The 25895-nt window shown below is 34.0% G+C and overlaps 1 protein-coding gene across 1 annotated transcript; it reads right to left on the bottom strand.

Annotated features, from left to right (window-relative positions):
- Positions 1–353: 353 nt before the first annotated feature.
- LOC123696704 (structural maintenance of chromosomes protein 3) lies at positions 354–19620 on the bottom strand. Its single transcript, XM_045643057.1, has 23 exons — positions 19508–19620; positions 19247–19361; positions 18743–18882; positions 18262–18420; positions 17865–17990; positions 17196–17363; positions 16458–16549; positions 16175–16328; positions 15612–15841; positions 15130–15339; positions 14711–14810; positions 14195–14341; positions 10756–10914; positions 10264–10422; positions 8773–8984; positions 8250–8412; positions 7738–7901; positions 7174–7381; positions 6636–6812; positions 6099–6235; positions 3975–4155; positions 1980–2162; positions 354–598 (listed from the first exon to the last, which is right to left on the bottom strand). The coding sequence occupies exons 1-23, from the start codon at positions 19520–19522 to the stop codon at positions 386–388; spliced, it is 3612 nt and encodes a 1203-aa protein (XP_045499013.1). The 5' UTR covers positions 19523–19620; the 3' UTR covers positions 354–385.
- Between the last annotated feature and the right edge of the window lie 6275 nt (positions 19621–25895).

Raw genomic sequence — 25895 nt, 5'->3', positions numbered from 1 at the left:
TTACAAAAATAAACTTAAACAAAACGTAAACAATCTTCGCATGATTAGCGCTATCTTCCACAAAGTACCTCGCCTCTTCATGCGTCACTTTGTACCGGAACTTTACGCGTGTTAACTCTTGTCTTTTTATTACTTTATATTATCAGGGAATTGTGTTAAGTAAACAATAACAAATTATAAAAATAGACTTTATTTAAACAATCTACGCATGAGTAGCGCTGTCTTCCACCAAGTCCCTCGTCCGTTCCTGCGTCACGCACTCAACGTGCGACACTTTGTTCCGGAACTTGACGCGTTTTAACACTTGTTTTCTTATTACTATATATTATAAGGTAATTAAGTAAACAATAGCGTTTAATAGAAAATACATTTAATTTCAATAAATCTACGCATGTGTAGCGCTATCTTCCACAAAGTCCCTCGCCTCTTCCTGTGTCACGCACTCAACGTGCGACACTTTGTTCCGGAACTTAACTCCGTAGAACTTGTGTGCGTGTTCTAGTAACTCCGGTCTGAAGGTGGTAGTGATAAATTGAGCACTTGACGATAGTTCGTGGATCATGTTGGCTATTGCTTTACGGTGCTGTGCGTCGAGGGCCTGTAATTTTAGATTTAAGATTATTTATAACGTAAAATGAGGGTTTTATTTATTTTAACTGAATTCTGAATGCTGGCATTGGAATCAAATCAATTAATTATTTTAATAATCGTCAGTTTTATGCTGTATGCAATAAAATGAACATCCAATTGTTCAAAAATAAAGTAGACACAATATAATTATCTTCGTTGTTTATTTGTACTTAATCTGAATTATGATGTTTCATTACATTATGTACATGTATTTATTATAATGGGTCGAGTATAATAATTCATGAGGAAGTATTCAAGCACTCATTAGTTTACAATTTTCTTATTATGTATTAGGTAAAGTAATTTGGCAGTGATTACTACAAAACAATGTAAAAAGACATATTATTTTATTCCATTATTATTTTATTATTTTATTCCATCGACAATGAAGCTACAAAATTATACTACGTTATTAATTTTGCTTTATATATCATAACATGGTTTCCCTTTTTAAAAGGAATAGTTTAATATTACACATACCTCAGTTACTCTTTTCTCTGTTTTATTATTGTATTCTATATAGATAAGAGTTTTATTAAAGTAATTTAAAGATTTTGTCTAATATCTTGACATAATATTTTATTTCTCAGTGAAACTGTATAATTTAAACACAAAACCAGGTAACCGATAACAGGAAAAATATACGCAATCCGGCGATATCATTTTTAAGGCTAATGACGATTATAATTATGTAGAGTTAAGTCAAGGTTAGTTGTTATTATGTTTGTATTTGGATTTCAACTAACAGTCGAAAATATTTAAAAAATAATGATAATAAGAACCCTGAGCTATTATAGCCTATATACTTATATAGCCTAGCTATTATATTTTATGCCTAAAGTTGACTTATATTAGGGAGTGAACCTTCTGTACGTAAAGTACGGCCAACGAGAAGCGATACCAAATGTAAACAAAATACATGCAAGGTCATTGGGAATTGCAGGGGTGCGTAACTTTTTGAAAGTTGGATTTATATAGTTTTAAAAAATATCCGGCAAATTGTAATAATACCAAAAAGGATAGTCTATTTTTATAAATTTTATCATTAATTGAATTATTGCATAATGTAGATTTAAATTAAATAACGCGAATAATAATAATTTTCTGAATCATAAAATATAATAAGAATAATAAAATGGCCGCCCGAATGATGGCGAATCCGTCTTGACGTTGTTATGTTTTTGCCGGGAGAACGAGACATTACGACAAAGGCACAAGATGGAAAGAGATAGATATTAGATTGTCAACGCCACAGTTGTTTTTTAGGTGACTGACCTTTTGTTTCGCTTCTCGTTGGCCTTACTTTAGTACTTATATTGTGTGGTATCACGTGCCGTGACGTCACTGACCTGGTCGATCTCGTCGAACAGGTAGAAGGGCGCGGGGTCGCACTTCTGTATGGCGAAGATGAGCGCTAGCGCCACGAGCGACTTCTGCCCGCCGGACAGCTGGTTCATCTCGCGCATGTCGCCCTCGCCGCCCGTGAACGACACGCGGATGCCCACGCCCGAGAACTGCTCCGCGTTCGCGCGCTGCAATGTCACAATTTACATAATACAGTACTCCAAAATTAATAATGCGCATGCAAATCTTCGCTAATTGTCGTTTCCAAAATGTATTTAGAAAGAAAGAAAGAAAATCATTTGCCTCAACAAATTTTACTAAATTATGCATGAAGAAAATGCATTTAACCACTCTATATACATTATACATATCATCTTCGGACGCTCCGGGAATATGACAGTTACCGAACTGTGATGAAAATTTCTATGCGCATTATCACTTTTGGAGTACTGTATATTTATTTATTTACTAGTTTTCCGCCTGCGGCTTCGCCCGCGTTTTCAAAGGAAAACCCGCATAGTTCCCGTTCCCGTGGGATTTCCGGAATAAAACCTAGCCTATGTAACTCGTGGATAATGTAGCTTTCGAATGGTGAAAGAATTTTTAAAATCGGTCCAGTAGTTTATGAGCCTATTCATTAATCAAACAAACAAACAAAGTTTTCCTCTCTATAATATTAGTGTAGATGTAGATTTAACACTTTATTTGTTGCACAAACAGGAAAACCTTAGAATTACTTACAGCTAAAAACAGAGTACAACTAACTTGGCGGCCTTATCACTAAGTAGTGATCTCATATTTTGATGATTATACTCATTGAGATATACATATGGAGACGACACCGCCTACATCACTTATGTTCCGCTCAACATAAGCCATATGGCTTAACTGCACGCTCATTTTTTATTTGTTTTAAAGTGAAACGCATCAAATATGTATGCCTTCGTGTGTGTTACGATATTGCACAAATAATACGGAAAAGTGCAAAGGAATAACTTTTCATCGGTAAGTACCTAACTAGATAATAATTTTTAAAACATAGAGCAAAAAAATGCGCCCCGCGCCGCCGCGCGCCGCGCACAGATTTTATTCGTGGTGTCTCCTCCATACGTAGTAATATTATCTCAATGATTACACTCCGCCCAGCTTCGCCCGTGGTATATTTCGCAATAAAAAGTAGCCTGTTGTTTCTCAGGGTCTAAAGATTTTACCAAATTTCATCAAAATCGGTCCAGTAGTTTATGAGCCTATTCATTACAATCAAACAAACAAAGTTTTCCTTTTTATAATATTATTAGTGTAGATATAATAATTAATTTTACAACATTTACAACATTCAAATGAACGCGAATCCCGCCTCGTGATCAATTTTTTTCTATTCGTTAAAAATTTATAATATTAACATAATATTAGGATTCGAATCCGCGTCTTTCGCTTTGATCGGGACGACGCGGACGCCTGACCTCAGCCATTCGTAATCCCGCCAGAGCAATCGAATTTATTCTACTATAGTTCTATGTTATTTCAATTGTTTTCTTGTAAAAATTTATCTTTATTTTTTTTTCAAAATTTGAAGTATTTTTTTTAGATTTAAACTTAAAACTCTCTCGGCTACTCCAGAGCCATCGAATCCCGCCAGAGCAACTGAATTTAAGCTACTCTTTCAGTTTTAAGTTTTTTCAAAAATATTATATTCTTTAAAAATGACTCGTATTAAAGAAAAAATTGGTTGTCTGTAAAGTCGGTTTACTGACGATAATAATAATTGAACGTGACAACGTCCGATTGTGCTTCTTTGTCGCTCGTTCCGCGCTCTCGCTCGCACTTCAAGCCTTACATGGAACGCCTCAGATGAGTCAGAGCGAGGTAACGCCGCATGAGTCATGGTTTTTCGTGCGTGCAGCCGGTTTTATCGAATTATAAGACGTTGTCACGTCAAAAACTCTTTTTGAAACTTGAAGTATTTTTTTAAATTTTTACTTAAAAATAATGGTACTCACGTCTGGTGCAACATCATTAGGGTCATCAGCGGCCACACGCATAATAAGCGACCCGCGTCCCTGAGGCACGAGTTTCTTGAACACCTCCGTGAAATTCTTGCTCACTTGCTTGAATGTGAACTGGATAGCCTCTAGCTTACGGTGTTCCAGGGCTTCGATCAATTCGCGAATCTTTTCACCACTGAAAATTAAAAAACAAGGATTTTTAGACCATTAAATTGAGTCGAAAAAAGTAATTAAACGATAAAATCTACTAATGTTAGGAACGCGAAAGTTTGTAAGAATGTATGAATGTTTGCTTCTCTTTCACATAGAAACAGCTTATCAGATCTATTCGAAATTTGAAACGGAGATAAAGCTCTGAATAAACTGCTTTTTATATGGGTATCACGAGTGTGAAGCCTCGGGATCGAACTAGTATATTATATTTAGTCAGATAGCACACTGAAATTAAAACAACTAGTGGGTTTTAATGCTAATACAATAGACAAATTACGGATATATAGTACTATTATAGATAAAAAAAAGCATAGAAGTAAAATGTATGGTTTACTTTTTTACATCACTTAAGGAATTACCACCAGCGATAATAATAATTAGCGTTAGCGGTATTTCCTAGAGATAAAGAATGTCTCGTACATTACGATAAAAACTATTTAAATGAAGTTACTGATTTGTTTTACTGGCAAAATGTATTTGAGACACTTTCTATTAGCAAGTGTTGTTATAATATTAATACGGAATACGCAATCGTTAAAATTGTTTGACATAATAACAAACTTTTTAGACAACGACCAGTCGAAAATTGTTAATAAGGATGACGCCAATCTTAACATACAAGAACTGGCCTTGAAATACAAATATAACTTGGAAAAGCACGAAGTGCCAACTGAAGATGGCTACAAATTATCAGTCCACAGATTTGGAAATAATAAAGAGAGCGGTATACCAATACTTCTAATGCACGGCATCCTAGATTCAGCAGACTGTTGGATATTACAAGGCCCCGGAAACTCTTTAGGGCATATTTTAGCTGATCAAGGATTCGACGTCTGGTTGGGAAACGCGAGAGGAAATAAATACTCTTTATCACACATTGAATTAAACAACACAGATCAAAAGTATTGGAATTTCACGTGGGAAGAGATTGGATTGTACGATTTACCAGCTACAATTGATTATATTTTAAATGTAACTGAGTCAAATGATCTATACTATGTAGGTCATTCACAAGGTACGACGGCTTTCTACGTTATGAACGCGATGAAACCAGAATATAATGAGAAGATTAGAATGATGTTTGCTCTGGCACCAGTGGCGTGGATGAAAAATATTGACAACCCACTATTAAGATACATTTCGAAGGTTTTTGTTTCTTTTTCCTCTATTTATGATGTATACACGCCTAGTACGAGTTTTTTGAAGTGGATATCTAGTCTCTGTGGTTTATTATCTTCGAATTGTGGAAACGTTTTGACTATATTTATTGGTGCCGATAATGGTCTGATTCAGAAGAGTTTTATGCCCATAATTTTTGGACATTGTCCAACTACTTCCTCTACATTACAGTTAATTCATTATGGACAACTAATAAATTCGGGACATTTTCGTAGATTTGATTATGGGGAACAAAATATGGGAAGATATGGAACGACTGTCCCTCCGGACTATACTTTGAGTAATGTAAAAGTTCCTATTGTGTTGTTTTATAGTCACAATGATAAATTATCGCATCCAATCGATGTTAATACTCTAAGTGAAAGTTTACCAAACGTGCTTGCAAAGTATAACATGAATAATTTTAATCATTTTGATTACATGTACGCAAGTATTGCAAGAGATGAAGTGTACATGAAAATCCTTTATAATATATGGAAATTTGAAAGTAATGCAACTGTGAATAACAATGGAAATTAAAAACTTGTAATGCACAATAATTAAAGGTGGCTGCTGCATAGAGAGAAATATAATGGATATATTCAAGGTTTGAATCTCAGTACAGATTTATTAAGAATGTGCATTTATCCCACCGAAAAGATTAGACTTTTCTCATTTAGAGTCAATTCATTGGATTTAAATTTAGTTTCCAAATAATGTCAAACTATAGTAATAAATAAACTTTACCCAACATCAAGTTCTTCCTTTCTCTTGTACAATTTCTCCTTTTGTTCAGAGAAGCTTATGAACTGGTCCAAAGCCTTTTTGTTGACATGGTTGTACTTTTTCAAATGCTGGTTCGCTTTCTCCAATTCTTTGAAGAGCTAAATTGGAACAATTATGTGAATTTAATTAAAATAATTGTCTACTTAATGTTGTAATAAAGTAAAAAAATTATAGCTATGTACATGAAGACATGAAATATACAAAAATAAATAAAAAAACACATTTTTATCTTAGGTTTTACTAGTAGCATCGATAACCTCGTTTCGAAATTAGAACATGTTAATTAACAAACATAATATGAATGAACATTTATGAATTATACATAAGATTGTGAATACAATCAAAGATTTTTTTTATTTGCTTTCACTTATTCTTACTTCAACAAGAAATGTCTTGAGTATGTTTCAAACATTACAAACTGATTTAAAACGAAATATTTTCTATACTAGTTCTGTGATTTTAAACACCTAGAACTACATTTAAAGGGAAAAAAATCACCTGTTTAAGGGACATTTTCTCATATTTAGCGTGTAATTCCGGCGCATTAGACAGTGTGCCAAGAGCGGCTATTTTGTCCAACGATTCTTGTATCTTTTCCTGCAACAACACTTCCTTGGACGCCATCTTTTCTAGGCCCTTCGCGTCTTCCTCCATTTTGTCTTGCGCTTCTTTTTCCTGAAATATTAATGAATTTAACAAAGAGGATACGTGATAACGTATAGAAATTTATTTAGTAACCAACTTCATCTATATTAAGTAGTGATTTGATTAAATTCTTTATAAATAAATAAGAGCGACAATTTATTTTTGACCAATATTATTTCAACTTTTGTTCGACATTTTTTCATATTTATAATTATACCTAAAAGCCTACAAATAAAAAAGAGCGTGTGTACCGAGCACACGTGTCAGAAGTCAAAACTTCTTTGGCAAGATTCAAAGATAAAACGACACTACAAAAATTCTTGCAAAATGGTTCACATGAATATAAAGTCAGTTTGCTTTCTATATAATACTCATTTAACTTCAAAATTACCTTATTCCTCCATTTATCCAACTCAAGTTTCAGTGCTTTTTCATTTTTCACAGCGGCTTGTACTTTCCTTTCAACTTCCTCTAGCTCTTTGTTAATTTGCTTGATCCGTTTCTCCGCTGCGTTCAGATCCGATTTACTGTTTTGTAGTCGACGTTTGCGATCCTCTACTGATATTTCTTGGAGCGCTTGTACCAGTTCGTCTTTACGTCTGTTTGAGAGATTCATCATATATTTTTATTTCATTGGTATATTTATTTAATATAGTAGGTAACATTGACGTACTATAGACAACTAGACCCACAAATCGTCAACTTAAAGGGCGTCAAAAAGTATAAGACAAAATTAACTTATAAAGATAAGATTTAAACTAGCATTCAAATTAAAACCTAATTACATGGCAGTAACGTTCAAAGTCAATTTAAAAACTCAGCTTAATTAACGCGAAGGCGTTAAGAGTTTCGTTTGTGAGGTTTTTGACCGTGATTGTGAGTATAGTTGTTTATTTTACGTCTATAGTGGACAAACGTTTCGTTCTAGATGAAAATATAAAATGTGCCAACATACCGAATCAAATTATTAGTGAGTAGATTCTCAAGTTTGTTCTTAGTGGCCTCTAAATTCATTCTCTGGCTGAAAGCTTCCTTGTTCTCTTGTGTGAGTCGTCGAATGGCGTCGTTCAACTCGTCCACTTTACCTTGATCCGCTGTCGATAGTTGCTCCATTAGTTCCTGTGGGTTAGGATAACTTGGTTAAGGATTTGTATTATGTTTTTTAAATTTTGATTTATTTTCAAAAATTATTCGAGTACCAAGTATTCGTCAAATATAAAGAAATAAAAATAATTATTGTTTTTTTAATAACAGTAGGTATTTTATGATTGAAATTTATTTATTTTACTTTAACTATATACAGGTCAAATTGTAACCTAGTAATTTTGTACACTCTCATTAATAAAAAACTCTGCCTATTAGATGCGTAGGCAGTGTTTTGTTTCGGACAACTTTTGAGCATGATTATGTGTCAAGTAGGTACTTTATTAAACTCAAAATAAAAACAATAATACAAACGAAACTAACCTGGTGTAATTCAGACTCCAAGCCTTCTTTAGTAGCTTGCATAGCTTCCAAACTAGATCTGCACTGAGCTAGAGACCGTTCTTTAGGTCCGCGGAAACGTTCTATGGAACCTAATTCTTCTTTCATTAGACGAATGTCAGCTTTCACTTTGTCGAAGATATCCCTGTAAAAAGAGATCTATGTGAATAATTATGTAAGAGTATTGTGATTGATTTCGTAAATCTGAAAGTGTGTATGTAAGTTTGTACTTTGAAGATAGTTTTATTTACACCAAAACCACTCTGTCGATGCTAAAATCGGTCAAACCTTTTGGAGTATTTGTGAGAAGGTAGGATCTATTACTCAATTAAAAATCGTGTGACTCACAAACAGCGCTGTTAGCCTACCAAAAATGTAGAATTATCTTTATCATTTTAAGTGATATTTTTGCTGTTTTAGTAATGTTAGATATCAAAATATAGTTGTACCATAAACATATCATATAAATAAATACATAAAAAACATTAGGCAAGTTATTACTTACTTAGCTTTCCCCTGTTTAGTCTCCGTCCTCTGCATCTCAGACACAATACTATTTATACTTGTCTCCGTTTTATTCAACTCCTGTCTCAAAGTACTGAGTTCTTGTTCCAAGGTAGTTATTTGTTCCATCAGTTCCGAACGAGTTTTCTGCATTTCCAATCGAGAACGGGATTGGTTGAAATAACCACCTGTGAGCGAACCTTTTGATGATACCTGGAAAGAAATAAATTAGTTATAATTGTAACTTGAGAATAAACGCAAATAAATGAATAATATTACAGTATACTATACTGTAATATTATATATGTCGTGGTCATATCGTAGATTTGATCATTTCATGATATGAGTGGCCATTTCACGAAATGGTCGCATATCGTGAAATGGCCAACATAGTTTGATCAGATCGTTAAATCGTCAACGTTTCACGATTTGGTCATCCACATTTGGCCAGATCGTATAAAATATAAAGAGTCCATACTTTAAATATTAAAAAATTTCAGGATAACTATATTCTAAAAACTTGTTTAATGTCATTTAAGTTAGTGCCGCGGCAGCGGCCGGCGAATGCCAGAAGCGAATCGTTTTTGCAATAGAAAACAGTTAGGTTAGGTTAGGTTAGACTTTGATAAACAACGCACGAGCCGAGCGAGCAAAGCGAGCGTGCCGCGGCAGCGGCCGGCGTGTGCCAGAAGCGGATCGCTTTTTAAAAAACAAACAATTATAATAATATAGTAGTAGTTTCTTAAATTATTTTATTTAAGTCACATTTTTTCTTAAATACATATAAGATATCCACATTTTCCATAGTACTCGTACCTCTTCGTCGTAAATTCTTTGCTATGACTTTCTTCATAATATTGTTATTAAACGAATTATGAAGTTTTTAACTGCGAATAATTTAATTTTCGCCAGCGGCCGCCATCTTATCACATAAACACAGAGCTTGCAGCGCCTCCACCAACGATTAATGTAACTATTTTACGATATGATCAAATAATTTTGATCATTTCATGAAAAAACCATGCGATAATTGGCTATATCGTGAAACGATTTCTTATCATTGATCTGCCCAAACCACATCATGATGTGGCCAAACTAAATTGGCCATTTCACGATATGCGACCATTTCGTGAAATGGCCACTCATATCATGAAATGATCAAATCTACGATATGACCACGACATATATACTGAGTATAGCATAATCTCGCGCAGACACCTCATCTGCTTATAGTTATGCGACTGACTGCAAATCACAACGACAAAAAAAAAAAATAATAGAATAAAGTATTTTTACTATTAGGAATTTTTAAGAATATTCAACATTATTATTCACTTTTTGGGCTGATTTTAAATGCGTAATTACGTAATTGAATAGAATAATTGTTTAAGTTAAAATAAACCAAATGATATATCACGTTTATTTAAAGTATATTCCTGCAAAAAAGAAAGATGTGTAACAATTTAATTAATTTCTCATATGGATTACTTACTTGATCTCCCTCTAAAGTGACACAATCCAAATGATATTGTTTCCCCAATTCTGTAGCGCACTCCAAATTTCTGCATATGAGGGTTTTACCAAATATGTATTTCATGGCTTTTGCGTATTTCGGATCGTATTTAAGTTTTTGCACCATGGCTATTGCGTTCTGTTATAAAAAAAATATGGTTAATATAAAATAGTTAATAATTTTTTATCGTTATTATCACTTGATATACTGAGTGACTTTATATTTGAACTGTTTTATGCTTGGGAATATCGTTTAAAGCCATTTGTTACGCTACCCTCCAGTAGAAAATTCAAGTATTTGGAAGGTAGTTAAATATGTATTATATTTCATTTTAGGTGAATATTATTCATATAGAGGTTCTAGAAGTTTAAAGAGATAAATTTCAATACATACTATAAATATAATATTGTATAGTAAAACATTTTTAAATTTATTATAAAGTATTGGATTACTAAGTTAAATAATACTCACATTATCATTAGGATATATCATATCCCTAACTTGCAGTCTGTTCAGAGGCATGAAAGTGACTTCTCCGGGAAGATTTTGTCTGTTCATCTCTTTCAATATCTTAGTACCGACTGTGTCTGACTCAACTATGTGATGGAATAACCTGTTACCTGCTGTTACCTGTATAAAATATAATAAGAGAATTATGTACCTAAGAAATATGTTGAGAATTTTAAATGGGTTACTGAATGAAAAAATACGGCAACATTCTTCATAATTACAAATGAGAAAAATTAAAAATCCTTTATGCAAAAAAAAAACAGCAATTTCCATATGCGCATGTCGCTCAAGTTAAAGCATAATTACCTTATTTTTTTAATGTGCCAAAGTAAGTTTTTTGGCAACGCACATACAATCTTTATAATCTATACATATAATAAAATCGTAGGAAAGTCAAAACTGTACATTGAATATTTTTTTAAAAGAATACATAATCCATGATCTATAATCGATATAGAAGCCAAAAACATAGTTTTTAGAATTTTTGTCTGTTTGTCTGTTTGTCGGTTTGTCTGTTTGTCTGTTTGTCTGTATATTTGTCCGAGCTAATCTCGAAAAGTACCGCATAGATTGACTTCAAATTTTGCATGAATATTACTAACAGGTCGGGTGAGGCTTTTATATACACATTATCATGCTATCACCTCCGGGGGAGGAGCTGTGAACCTTTATTTTTCTAACGTATTCCGTGTATTACACAGCGTACAATCTAAAGACTCATGTTTAAATGTTGTTTTTGGGTAAGCCACGCTATTATCTAGCTTTACACTATAAAAACTACGTCATTTACGTAATTTTGGCAGAGAAACAGTTTAATGAATCTTAGTAGATTATATTCGTCCATGGTAGTATAAAGACAAATTTGAAACAGCGCCATCTATGAGACTTCATTAAAATCAAATCAATTTACATGTTTAACGTTTCTTGCAAATTTATAATTAAAAATTAAATAATATGATATTGGTGGGGTTTTTAATTGTACTTATTTATTTAACTTTTTAACCCATGTCTTCCCAGAGTCCACTTCAGGTGCTTATATTTTATGTGAATATACTAAATAAAATTTTACAAGTGAGGGTAGATGTTTATTATTTGATGTCACAAGACACTACTATCAGTTAATTGTGACATTTTAAAAAATCCTTCTTGCGTTCCAACAAAAGGTAAGTTAAGTTGTAGCTTTTATAATTAATTATTTCTTTATTAATTAATTATATAGTTAGACTCATGTTTTTAATTAGAATTGAAGTTACGACAAAATAAGAAAATGATGAAATTTTATTTTTATGTGTAACTTTTACAAGACGCCCAAAGAAGGTCACTTTAGTTCTTTATATAATTTTATTTGTTAGTAGCTTTTTAATAAAATTAGGTAAAGTAATCTTTTCATTTTTTTTATTTACAGATTCAATGTTCATAAAAATTAACGATTTGCATGAGGATGTAGTAGAAATAAGTATCCTGGCGCGTGGTCAATTGTTGACTAAAGTAAATTTCCAACGTATGGTACAATCATTGGAAGAATCTTGGGTAATTTTAGAGGATATTTTTCGGGAATGAGAAAAGGGGCAGCCAACCACGTATCACCGTGCGTGCGTGAGAATCTACCTACGTTTTAGTAAAAAAAAAAATGTTATTTTGAAACGTAAATATTGCACTCACAACTACTGTACAAGTATGATTTTTAATCGTGCTTTACTGTCATCTGATTGTTTTATTATCGTTATGGCTATCGCGGTACAGATCGTACTGGGATCAGAGTACATATTATTTATCAATTGGTGTGTGTGGTACCACACCAAGTAAAATATTTACAATCATACCAAATTGATTAACACGGTATGTACATAAGGCGGTCTTATCGCTTACTAGCGATCTCTTCCAGACTGCCCAAGGTAAGAGATAAAGAATTATACATACTCATGATCCAGCAATTTTCAACCGAAAAAGAAGTTTTTCTGTAATTGGTAGTTGTTTCATTTATTTATTTTAAATACCTAATTTTACTTTTATATTTGCCCATTTGCATTACATTCAGCTTCCATAAAACTTAAATTTTTTTTTGTTTATTTCTTTCTAATATAAATACTCTTTTTTAGATATAAATAACAAAAACAACTTTTTTATTAAAATTTAGTACCTTGGGAAGATATTATCTATGTGTTAATAGAACAATACATAAAGGAAATTATGTTACGATTTTATACAATGAAAATATGTAAAAAAATATTAGCAGGTGTTATTATTAAATTGATCCCGAACCCAAAACTGTAGTTAATTTTTTTTGTCATTTAGTGTTTAATTCATGTCAATTGGTTCATTAATAAAAAAAATTATGATCATTTAAATAATCACGGCGAACATATTTTGCTAAGGCATTCATGTACAAGGTGTAATCGTTCAGTGTGCACAGGCGATTTTTTTTTGTAAGTATTACAGATAACAAAAAACTTTAAACTGATATCGAAAGTACTTAACCTAATAATGGCCGTAATCATTTTTTTTAAATAAATCGAGAAATATAAAAAAAATATCTTTAAACCCCCCCATACATTAAGTGCATAATATGAAATATGAATATCCCATATACATTTAATATGAAAGATTTTAGCTTTCTTTTTCTTTTTTTGGTTGTCTGCTTTAATTACTTCGCAAATTTGAAGTGGCATTTTCCAAGCTTTTTCCGGACATTTTCACGCATTTTCCGGATATTTTCCGGGCAATTCCTCACGCATTTTCCGGGGATTTTCCAGGCATTTTCCACGCCTTTTCCGGACCATTTCACGCATTTTCCGGATGTTTTCCAGATATTTTCCAGATATTTTCCAGGCATTTCCCAGGCATTTTCCTCACATTTCCCTGGCATTTTCCGGAGATTTTTCAGACATTTTCCACGCTTTTCCCGAACATTTTCACGCATTTTCCGGATATTTTCCGGGTATTTCCCGGACATTTTCACATATTTTCCGGGGGATTTTCCAGATATTTTACAGGCATTTTCCGGATATCCCCGGAAAATGCCCCGGATTTCCGGAAAGTACGTAAGTTTTTTAGCTTAGATTAGTAATAAATTCTATTAACAATTCTATGAATTGTTTATGGTAGTACGTGTTTACTAAATAATTGTATGTAAAGTAGTAACTACTATGCAGTCGCTATTCCACGCGGACGAAGTCGCGGGCACAGCTAGTATAAAAATGAATCCCAAAATGTGTTGGTAAGCGCATAACTTGAGAACGGCTTAACCGATTTCGTTAATTCGTTTTTTTATAATATTCCTTGAAGTTCGAGGATGGTTCTTATGTAGAGAAAACGTGAATATGTACCACGGGCGAAGCCGGGGCGGACCGCTAGTTTCACATAAATTTTATATTATACAAATATATAATTAATAACCTACCTCAACAGCCGTATAAATAGTTTTATCACAAGTGAAGTTCTCAATAACAGGCCCATAGTATTGTGTGGCTATTTTCGCCCATTCACCGCCTCGTTCTTGGAAAGTTTCAAGAACTTTTCGTACGCTGTCACGCCCGTTGAGAATTGGCTAAAATAACATTTATTTTTATATTAATCTGTATTACATTCCATAAAGAATAATTGTAAAATAAGAAGTTATGTTCAAAACAATATTAAAAAAATGTTGTGTGGTTTTATGAAACCACAGTAAAAGTGAAACTTTTTTTCACACTAGACATTTAACTAAAAAATATCGTATTTGTACGATAATTATCGTACGTATCGTGCGTCACGCGACATGCGCTACACAGACCAAAAAGTTTGAGACGATGTAATAACGTTTCACTTTAAAAAACAACATAAATTTATCCTATACAACTTTGATCAAGTTCACATATGTGAAACTCTTTAGTTAAACAGTAAGTTACACCTTTAAGCAAAATGAAATTAATGTTACCTTGCCTGCCATTGATCGCAAAGCTTGATCAGCCTTAGCCAAATCTTCCTTCAATGACGACAAATTCTGTGTCAATGTTGTTTCTTTACGCCACAGTTCACTAGTAAAAAATAACAATAGCTCATTATAAAAATTATACCAACGTTCTTTATATTAATTAACCTATTATTTTAATTTTTAATATCACCCAGCCGTTACAAGTTTAGAGAAGACAAAAAATTGTCATAATTTTTTTTATGAAGTGAAACTTCTTTATGCTTATTGAGAGTTAAATTTTATGGTCACGTCATGGCAAGACCGTCACGTCACGCGAAGATTTATCTTTGAATCTTGCCAAATAAGTTTCACTTCTGACACGTGTGCTCGGCACACACGCTCTTTTTTTTTTCATTTATATGATTTTTTCTGAATAAACTCACTTCCTAGTGCTCTGTTCCTGGTCCTTCCTCTTCTTACACTCATAATACTGTTTATTATGCTCATCTATCGCCACGCGTTGTCTCTCCATCTCTTTAGTCATTTCCTCTATGCGTTTCTCTAGTTCAGTCAGTTTGGTCGCATCGCGGCGTAGATCGTCACGTAGTTTGATCTCGTGGTCCTTTTTGTCTTTTATTTGCTTGTTGAGCGATCTGTAAAGTAATGATTATTTATAAACATGAAAGCGGAAACACTATCCGAATTTATCAAGTTTTGATTGATTCAAATACGCATTACATCGGATCTTCATGCGATTGAGATGTTATAGGGGGATAGAAAGTAGCCTATATCACTATTTCACCCATTCTTTGCTATAACGAGAAAGAACCTAAAAAAACCCTATCGAATTGATAGTATTAAAGACCAATATTTTTTCTCTGGTCAAGGACAAGTAGATACTATTATGTTCAATTAATAGACTCACTTGAGCTCCTTCTCAATCCACCGATCCCTATCCTGTTTGGAAGTGAACTGCGTCCCTCTGCCTTGCTTCGCATACAACTCCTGTCTCTTCTGCTGATTGAGAGCTAACGCCCGCGTACATTCCTCCTCACGAGCTTTCATTTCCTCGTATTTAGGTTTTAGTTCTTCCAATTCGCGCTCTTTCTCAGATATCTGTTGGCGAAGACGCTCGAGCTCTGCTTCAGCTCTTTCCTGTTTAGTTTTGGGGATATTATAATAAAGTTGTAATTAGCGAAAGATAAAGAAAATTGTAATGTTGGTTGTATGTTTTTCTTATAGTGTATCAATGACAACAGATTTTTTGTTTCAATTCCTATACTTGGGAGAATAAATTTTCTAAAGGTTGTCCTATAAGTCAACTTTTTAAAGAATTTCCAAAGCGTTTATTTTCCAACAGTTTACAGCGATAATAGTACTGAATAGCCGCACCGTAATACTAGCGAAAAATCAAACCCAAGAAAATACTGCAGCAAACACTCCACTATCAACTCACTGCAATATTAATTTTCAAAATATTCCTCCTACCTTAGATTTATTATCTCCGTCAACATCGTCAGTCAGATCTTTAATGCCAAGTTCCAATTTAGTTTTTTCTCTAAGTAACTGCTGTTGTTCAGTGGACAATATATCTTTCTCTTCGCGAGCAGCCGCCACGTCTTTGCGAGCTTCTTTAAGTTTTCTACAATAGGTAGTTTAAATTAATTATAAAATAGTAGTGAAAAGCCATTTATTGGGGTTGGAGTTTAACTCAGGATTATAATTCAACGAATCCAGCAACAAATATATCAAAAGAATTGAGTAATTATACCTGTTAGATTCTCTGACATGTTCCTGAGCTTCACGCACCATGTCAGCATAGTGTTGTTGTTCTTTGCCACTGTTTGAGCGCATTTTTTGCAACTAGAAAAATAAAATATGATAATCTTACAAATAATACTGTTTTCAAATTTTTCATAGAGACAAGGAAAGTGGAAGTAATAACCAAGCAGAATAAGTATATCATATAATATTAAAATTAGATTTTCATTTTAATATAATTAAAAAGTATACTTTATAAGGTCAAAAACAAACTGAATGTTCTAAACTCTTTGTATCGTAAATCTATACTAATATTATAAAGCTGAAGAGTTTGTTTGTTTGAACGCGAGGAACTACTGGTCCGATTTGAAAAATTCTGTGTTAGATAGCCTATTTATTGAGGAAGGCTATAGGCCAATATCATCACGCTAAAAGGGGTGACAGACGTACGAGTAAGTACGCGAACTTGTGGCTCGACGACCTTTTTCGCTCGTGTGTCACCCCAAGTACGCGTACTTAAAAACCGTCGAGTAAGTTCGTTGACGATCCAACATGTTTGAAATTTTACTCGAAGCCCGCCTTGGCTCGCACGTCTGTCACCGCCGCGAGCCGAGTAAGTACGCGAACTTTAAAACCGCGACTTTAAAGTTCGTACGTCTATCAGCCCTTTAAAACCAACAGTAGCGGAGCAATGCGGATGAAACCGCGGGACACAGCTAGTGATAAATATGTATAAAGAATTACATACATCTTCAAGTTTCCGTTTATTCTCCCTATGCTCAGTGTCATGTATAATAAACTCCAGAACTCTCCGAGCTTTGTCCCATTTCTGATACTCCTTCAATTCTTCTTTTTCTTCCTCTAATGTCTTCAATCTCTCTTCTATTGTTTGCAGAAAATCGTTAATTTTTTCCACCTATAAAGATTTTATTTTATTTTTCTTTATTAGGGATAATAAACAGCAGATCAGTGGTTACACTAAAAATTGGTACAATAAAACTTAAACTAAATACAGGTATAACTGCCCAACCAACAACATTATCCACAGTTTGGATACATACATTTTTATACATGCAACAAATGTGAATAAGAAAAAATAAATCTAAATGTGCACTTAGCCATGGCAATAAAAATAAAATAAATAAAGAATTCGAGATAAAGGTAGAGGGACACAAACTAATTGAAATTTCCGCAATGCTGTAGCAAAGTAAAAATGGTAAAAATGTTCTTAAAGGGAGTGTTTCATAAACAATACGAATGTCACTTTTCTTATTATCCTATAATTTATTATCCTATATTCCTAAAATAATTACTATTAAGACAATATATTTTGAATGTGCAAGGATTATGAGTCACATTGACCTCTTTATATCATCAAATATAATTTGACACACAAAGTTAAATATTATAAACATACCTTGCCAACAGTTTCTTTCAGGATAGTGACAGATTCCTCTCTACGCTCATCATATACTCTTGTTCCGGCAACTTCTCTCAATAGTTTCAGTCTGTGGGAATCTGGGGCTACTGCCATTTGGTTGATCTGTGTAATAAAATAAATATATAGAATGTTAATAATAAAAATGTCTATCAGCTAGAAAATTCTCAAGTAAACATGTTCATATAATTTTACTTCAAGTAAAATTTTACTTAGTGTTTTTCAAGTTTAATATGAATTAAAACTGATTAATAAAATAAAACATTGAGGTGAAATATTAAAATAAGAAAAAAGTTTACATCATTCATCATCATAAATCCATTATAATAATTGTTTGTTGTAATTACTAATTAGTAGAAATATCAATAAAGTTTACCTTTCCTTGCTTCACAATATAATATGGATTTGAATTGGATAGACCAGCACTTTCCAACAAGTTCAAAACTTCAGAGCGAGGCACAACCTTCTTGTTAAGGAAAAATTGATCTTTCTTTGATCCAATGACTCGTCTTAGGAAAATTTCATCCTTCTCAATCTAAAAACACATCAATTCCTTAATATACTTTTATGTAAAACAGTAAAAAAATAGATTTTTACAATTTATAATGAAAAAAATTTTTGACGTGATAACGTCTTAAAAATCGTTTTAGTCAGGTGACATGTTCAGAAACTTGTGTCACACCAAAACCTCACGAGCGCGATCGCAGGTATAACGGGAGAGAGACGGACCGCTCTCCCGTCTCATCTCGAGCTTCTCATCTCATCATAAGACGTTATCACGTAATCATCTCGATGATAAACCTACTTTACAAACAACCAATTTTTTTTTCTCTTAACAGTATTGGTAAAGTACATACCGGAATTCTGTTATCTGAATTGTCAAATACAATTTCAACAAAAGCCGATATCACCCTGGGTCCTGTGCCTTCATGTAACAAAGCAAGTCGCTGCTCTGGACGAAGATGGGAAAACTCATCACTGAGCACAAACTGTATAGCTGTAATATAAATAAACAATATTGATGTAGAACACAAAACAATGTTTTAAGGATAGTGATTTTAAAAATGCATAAGTTGAATAAACTTTTAGAAACATATAAAAAAATGTTTTAATGTGTAACAGTATTTCTTTCTATAATGTGAAAACGTAACAAAGGTTTACCTACATTATGGCTGGATTGATGGTCATGATCAAAGTGGGGCAAATCTCATTTATCAAGCAGTTTGATAGTTTATGTGGTATAAAAGATCTCTTGTCTTAATAGACAAGTGTACACTAATGTGGAATATGAAGATATCTTATGAACAAAATAAAATTAACGTAACAATAAGAGCAAAGAAGAGAAAGCAATTCAAACTTACCATGGAAGAAGTTACTTTTGCCAGATCCATTTCGACCAACGACTACATTGTGTCTTTTGTCAAATGGTTCAACAACAATTTGTTCTCGATAACTTTTAAATCCTTGAATAATCACCTGTAAAGTTATTACTTACGTTATTTGTAAAAAGTTGGGTGTACGTACAAGTAAACAAAGTAAGGAATTTATAGACATTGTTACAGAATATATAAAAGTAAGTTGCAAAAAAAATAAGTTCAAGAACAAAATATTCCTTTTATTACCTGTTTTATATGCATTTTGAAACGTATAACAAAATGTTAACAAAACATCACACATAAACATAAAACACTAACGCCAACAATTGACCGCCATTTCCTAATGACAGTGACGCATGAGCATGACGTTTGACAGACGCCAAAAATACTCAGTGAGCAAAAATCGTAGAGGGAGATAGGGGAGAATGAACTAGGTACGCAAAAATATAAATAATTGTCTTATCTCCAAGAGTAGGCAAAGATTAAAAACTCATACAGCCGAGTATTATGATACATAATAATAATACAGCTGTATTTAATTTATTTTTGATAATTAATAAATATTAAATATTAGTAAAAAATTGAGTTAATTTAAAAGTAATAATTTCAAATCACAGTCAACTTCATATTATCATAGTATATTAAATATTAACTGTGTATATTAAGTATTATTATTTTTTATATTTCACAACGAATAAAAAATATGTTTTATTTTTAAAGTGAAACTTTTATTACATCGTCTCAAACTTTTTGGTCTGTGTAGCGCATGTCGCGTGACATACGATAGTTATCGTACAAATACGATAATTATCGTAAGTTTCACTTTTACCGTGGTTTCATAAAACCACACATAGTTTTTTTTTGTATATTTCATTCAAAACTTTGATAATAATTACATTGCTTTTAAATCTCCTTTATAACCGACTTCAAAAAAAGAGGAGGTTCTTAATTCAGCCAGTATATTATAATTGAGTGAAGTAATACTTAATAGTTTAATTATTGAGTGCACAAAAACAATAACCAAACAGAAACAACCTATGGTGGACTTAGTTGAGATTTATTCCAGCAGTCAGTATTAATTTATGTTTATAATTTCTGGGAAGTTTACTACGGAGATGATAATAATAAACAGCATTAATATAAGAATGTAACTGATACCCATTATGTATGATTGTTATGCCTTTTTTTTTTTTTTTTATAGTGGGGAAATCTTCTTAGATACCCCCGGCTCCCGGGGATGGAGCCGTGGTTATGTCGGATTTCTACCGACTAAAACCCCACTCTGTTCCATCGCGCTGCTTTGGACGGAACTGCGGGAACGGTTACGACTCTACCGCGTGTCCCGCCCAGCAGATGCCCGTTTCCAGGCCCACCACTAGATCCCCCCTCGCTGGCGGCTGCTGGAACGAAGGCTTACGCCACCAACGCGCAGACAATGGATTTTTCCCCGCTCCATCATCCGCGTTCCCCCGAACCCCCGACTCCATCACCGTCCGGCCGGAGGGTGCACGTCGGAAGGTCCTCCGATGTGTGAAATACACGTCGGGGGACCCTCCGGCGTACTTTTATAGAGATTACCTCGCAGCCCCCACCTCACCAGAGGTGGCGGCCGTCGGTCCGGCCCCACGGACCGGATTACGAGTTGGCAGACGGCCGTTTTACAGCGGCCGCCGCCCCACACCTCTCTGCAGGAGTATCCGCGCGTCATCACAATGACGCGTCGGGATCCCGCCCTCCGCTGCACGGCGTGGCTTACTAAATCGGCGAGCCCGCCGCGCCGCGACCTCTGGCCGCCATCCACCGCCGCATAAAAGCCGGCTCCTCTCTGAACCACAAACAGGACCTCTGCCGTCGGGTCAGTCGAGGCTTTCCAACCCCAACTGCCGTTCAGCGCCACCTTTGCCTAGTGGACACGGGGTCCACCAAGCCACGACCTCTGGTCGCCATCCCACGCCGCACACAGCGGCCGCTGGGCCACACCTAGCCCTGGCCGTCGGGCCGGTTGAATCTCCCCGACTCTAAACCAGCCGTTCAGCCCCTCGCTGGTCCAATTTCGCTTCACTCAGAGGGCCATAACTCTGAGCTACTGAGCCCCTCCGCCGCGACAAGGCCTGGACCGTTGGGGGGATGATTGTTATGCCTGAAGAAAAATTGGAGGCTATTTATATAAGCCAATTTTTTCTATATTATATTATATATTCCTACTTTTCATTCCCATGTGAAGATCCATTATGAATCGCTCTCAAATTTATAAATTCCGTTAGATGGCGCTATATGTATATATATATGCCGCGGACAAGAGGTAAGTAGATTTTTAGGGTTCCGTAGCCAAAATGGCAAAAACGGAACCCTTATAGTTTCGTCATGTCCGTCTGTCCGTCTGTCCGTCTGTCCGTCTGTCACAGCCGATTTACTCGGAAACTATAAGTACTACAGTGATGAAATTTGATGGGAATATGTGTTGTATGAACCGCTACAAAAATATGACACTAAATAGTAAAAAAAAGAATTGGGGGTGGGGCCCCCCATACATGTAACTGAGGGATGAAATTTTTTTTTTCGATGTACATACCCGTGTGGGGTATCAATGGAAAGGTCTTTTAAAATGATATAAAGTTTTCTAAAAAACATTTTTCTTAAAGTGAACGGTTTTTGAGATATCAGCTCTCAAAGTCGTAAAAAGTATGTCCCCCCCCCTCTATTTTTATAACTACGGGGTATAAAATTCTAAAAAAAATAGAGGTGATGCATGCTAATTAACTCTTTCAACGATTTTTGGTTTGATCAAAGTATCTCTTATAGTTTTTGAGATAGGTTGATTTAACTGTAATTTTGGTTAAGTTATTGTGCTTACACTGAAAACGATGGCTGAACCTTATAAGATAGATCAAAAAATATACTACAGTATTGTACACCTTTAAAAATCCGCGATGATATAAAATCTTTATAATGTAGGTACTTTTTACGAGAAATATTAGCTTATTCAAGCAATACGCCATTAATCCTTATCCAGTAATGTACCTTAAATACATTGTGCATTTGATAAAGTTTAATATTACAAATGTGATTGTTGAGTAATAATAGGTTAAACATATCCATCGAACCAATATTTTTAAAACGCGTTAATCCTATAGATTATTATTATTACATCGATTCAAGAAGATCGGTCGCTCGCTGCGCTGCAGCGCGTGAGTTGCGGGGCTTGGTCTCGCGCGGGGGCGGGGATAAGATAGCTAACCGCGTCGACCCGAACGGGCAGACACGTGAGGGCAGACGTCGTTGTCACTTGTGCGCGCTAAGAGAATTTCATCGTTCCCATTTATTAATATTGAATTGTACCTATTATAAAAAATAAGTAAGTAGGTATACTGGTTTAATAGGTGCTATTAAACCGGTCACGTACTAATTAATTCCCCTAATAATATAAATTCATTTGTTTTTGGTGCAAATTTTAGTGTTTCGTAGCAGGTTTTTAAAATTTCTAAAGCTTATTGTATATCATCTAACAATGGATACTTTAGATAATACGTTTTCCTACATTCTGAATTATAATAACTATATCCAAGATGATGTGGTTCGCGCATTTCATGAAAAGTTACTTCGGTGCACATCATTTAGACCGCGTGAGCTAGAATTATTTCAACACCCTGAACTGATTGAACCTGTACCTAAAAATGAGACGCACCTTCAAGTAATATTTTAATTGTGAAGCTGGTGTATATACTTCTTTATTCAGTTATCACAAGCCGATTTGGGCACGCCTATAGCACGGAATATTTATAAATACATATATAAAATTAATATTCATACATAAAAGTACAAGGCAAAATATCGGGAGAGTTTAGGCTCCATTCACCAGGTGTATAAATTGACATAATAAGTTTATTATATTTGCTGCTACGGAACCCTTTGTGCGCGAGCCCGACTCGCACTTGGCCGGTTTTTTTAAATTATTCATAATCCATAACTGATATTCAAATGTGGATGATGTATTTGATTCAGGCCGTATTATTGGTACGACTAATGAATTATTAACTTAAAACTTTAAAAGTAGGTATTGAATAATTTAAAATACTTATAAAATTGAACTAAGTATTTATAAAATAATTTAATAAGGTAAAAGAGGTAATTAACGCCCGCCTAACAAAAATCTAATTTTTTATTTATTAAAACTACTTTAAAGCACATAAACAGACGACGAGTAGGTTTGATATTTCTTTCTAAACCGAAAAATACCAATTAAAACGTGAAACTATTTATGTTTCATGACATAAAGACATCTTTTTAAAAACCTTTTCTTGGGCGTTTATAGAAATACTGTGTTAAATAGCGCCCGTTTATGAAAGAAAATTGTGTTTGCCTAAAATACGTTCTTATAGAATTTCTGCTAAGTAAAATATAAAAAGCACGTTATAAAATTTCTTTATTAAAAATCAAAGAAGCTCACGAAAGAAAATTTAGTATTAAAAGTATAAAATTCGTAACTCACATAAAGTGACTTGTTTCTTCAAGTTGTAACGATTTTATACTTTTTTATTTTAGTTTAACTAATCAACGTTAATATAAGTAATCTTCTACCATACTTTAAACAAAAAAAAACTAATTTAACGCCCCAAGGTCCGTTTACTGGGCGTTATTACGCGACTGGGCGTTATTGACATTTTTTTTAAATTTTGAAGTAATTAAGTAAATCATTTTGAAAATATTTACAGAATATGAAGTGTGGTTAGCCAAAGTATAAAATAATCCAAGAAATAACTCAAAAACAACTGAAAACTTATAGTTTCGTTAGAAGAAATTTTTATAACAGCCAGTGCACGTCTAACGCTCTTGAAACGAAAGCTGCTACTGGCAAAGATGGCGACTCCAGACTTACGCAACCGCGCTAGGCGCGTTCCTATTGGTGCAATTCATTTGTGCGTGAGGTACGATGCGGGTCTATTGAATATAAGTGGGTTTTTTGAAGTTCGGGCGTTATTTAACAGAGGGCGTTAATTGACACACCTACCTTAGTTATGTTAAATGTGTTTTTACTCACTGGAAACCAGTATTCATATGTACAATATACATACCTGAACGTTTAAATAATTGCATATAAGGCCAAGGCCGAGAACATGTACCAATAAAATACACGCTTTTGGGTAATCGTTGTTTTAAGGTTTTATTGACTTTTACTAAAATTGTGAAATTTGTTACCATTTTGTTACCTATATGCAGGCAGGTATGAAAGTTGCAGGTACCTATGAATAAACGGTATATGAATTTATGTATCCTTTAATAGTTATGTAGATGAACTATTGTAGGTACCTATACATCACAGATCTTACCTTTAACACAACATACTTCAAATTCTAGTTACTACTTATCAGTAAATCTCTATATTATATACTTTATGTATAAAACTCAAAGGTGACTGATATAGTGATCTATCAACGCACAGCCCAAACCAATGGACGTATCGGGCTGAAATTTGGCATGCAGGTAGATGTTAGGACGTAGGCATCCTCCAAGAAAGGATTTCCCGAAATTCTTGCGGGAACGGGGAAAAACGGGGATGCACGTACACAGTCGTGGGCGGAATCTAGTAAGATATAATCAAGATATCGAAGTGTTGAAATTATATTTCTACCTAGTAGGTACCAACCAATTGAATGTATGCGGTACTAAGCACTCGTGCACCGACATCAAACCTTTTTAGTAAATAGCACTATAATCAAGATATCGAAGTGTTGAAATTATATTTCTACCTAGTAGGTACCAACCAATTGAATGTATGCGGTACTAAGCACTCGTGCACCGACATCAAACCTTTTTAGTAAATAGCACATCTAAATAATAGGTATGTAGTAATTAATAATATCAAATCTTTTTTATTTTTCACTTTTCCGTTTTTGAAGTCGGTTGTTTTTAACGTAGTTATTTTTATTTTATTTTTATTGATATAGGATGTGTGTACTTGCTCGCAATGGTGCAAGTAGGTACACACAATCGAATCTGTCTGCGATCATTTTAAGAGCGCTATTGGTACTGCCCCGCACCCGGCACACCATAGATGTACATCTCTTTCGTATTATATCTACTATAAAAGCATCAAATATACTTTTGCATTGATGTAAACAAAATAGTTGTTATGATTAGATATGAAATAGTTGTGATGCTACGAGTAGGTACATTAACGACACACAACAAACTTCTAATGTTTGTTTATCCATTAGGTGTCTTCAGGATGAATTCATGTCATAATGCAGTGATAATACCTAATTAATATCTTTATAAATTGTACGACAATAAAAATATTATGCATGCAATTAATTAATGCGTGTTGAGAACGCACTACCTATGTAGAGTTAACACCGTACACGAGAAGCGGGGTAGTTTTTACAATCATAATAAATATGGGAACTGAAGCCTAGCTTCTAGGTAACTACGTAAATTCTGTGTATTTTTACAAAAATAAAATTTTTAATTTTTAAAAAGGAAAGCTCTAACTAAATTAACCCACTTTTAATCGGTGGATTTATAATTTGGTAGAGTTTTATACTTATATTATTATTCTTGACCATAAACAAACAGTTTTTGTCTTACTGTTCAATCATACATGTATACAATCAATTATACACATATAAGACGTAGT

This window comes from Colias croceus, chromosome 13, assembly GCF_905220415.1.
Source record: "Colias croceus chromosome 13, ilColCroc2.1".
NCBI classification, from domain to species: domain Eukaryota; kingdom Metazoa; phylum Arthropoda; class Insecta; order Lepidoptera; family Pieridae; genus Colias; species Colias croceus.
This window is presented reverse-complemented; position numbering and strand designations above follow the sequence as displayed.

What these genes read in the sequence shown, in the direction of transcription:
- LOC123696704 (XM_045643057.1), bottom strand. An exon ending in TGATATATCCTAATGATAAT is followed by an intron (nt 10,423 to 10,755) that starts GTGAGTATTATT and finishes TTTTTATAACAG; the next exon opens with AACGCAATAGCCATGGTGCA. An exon ending in CTCACTAATAATTTGATTCG is followed by an intron (nt 7,382 to 7,737) that starts GTATGTTGGCAC and finishes TCTCTCAAACAG; the next exon opens with ACGTAAAGACGAACTGGTAC.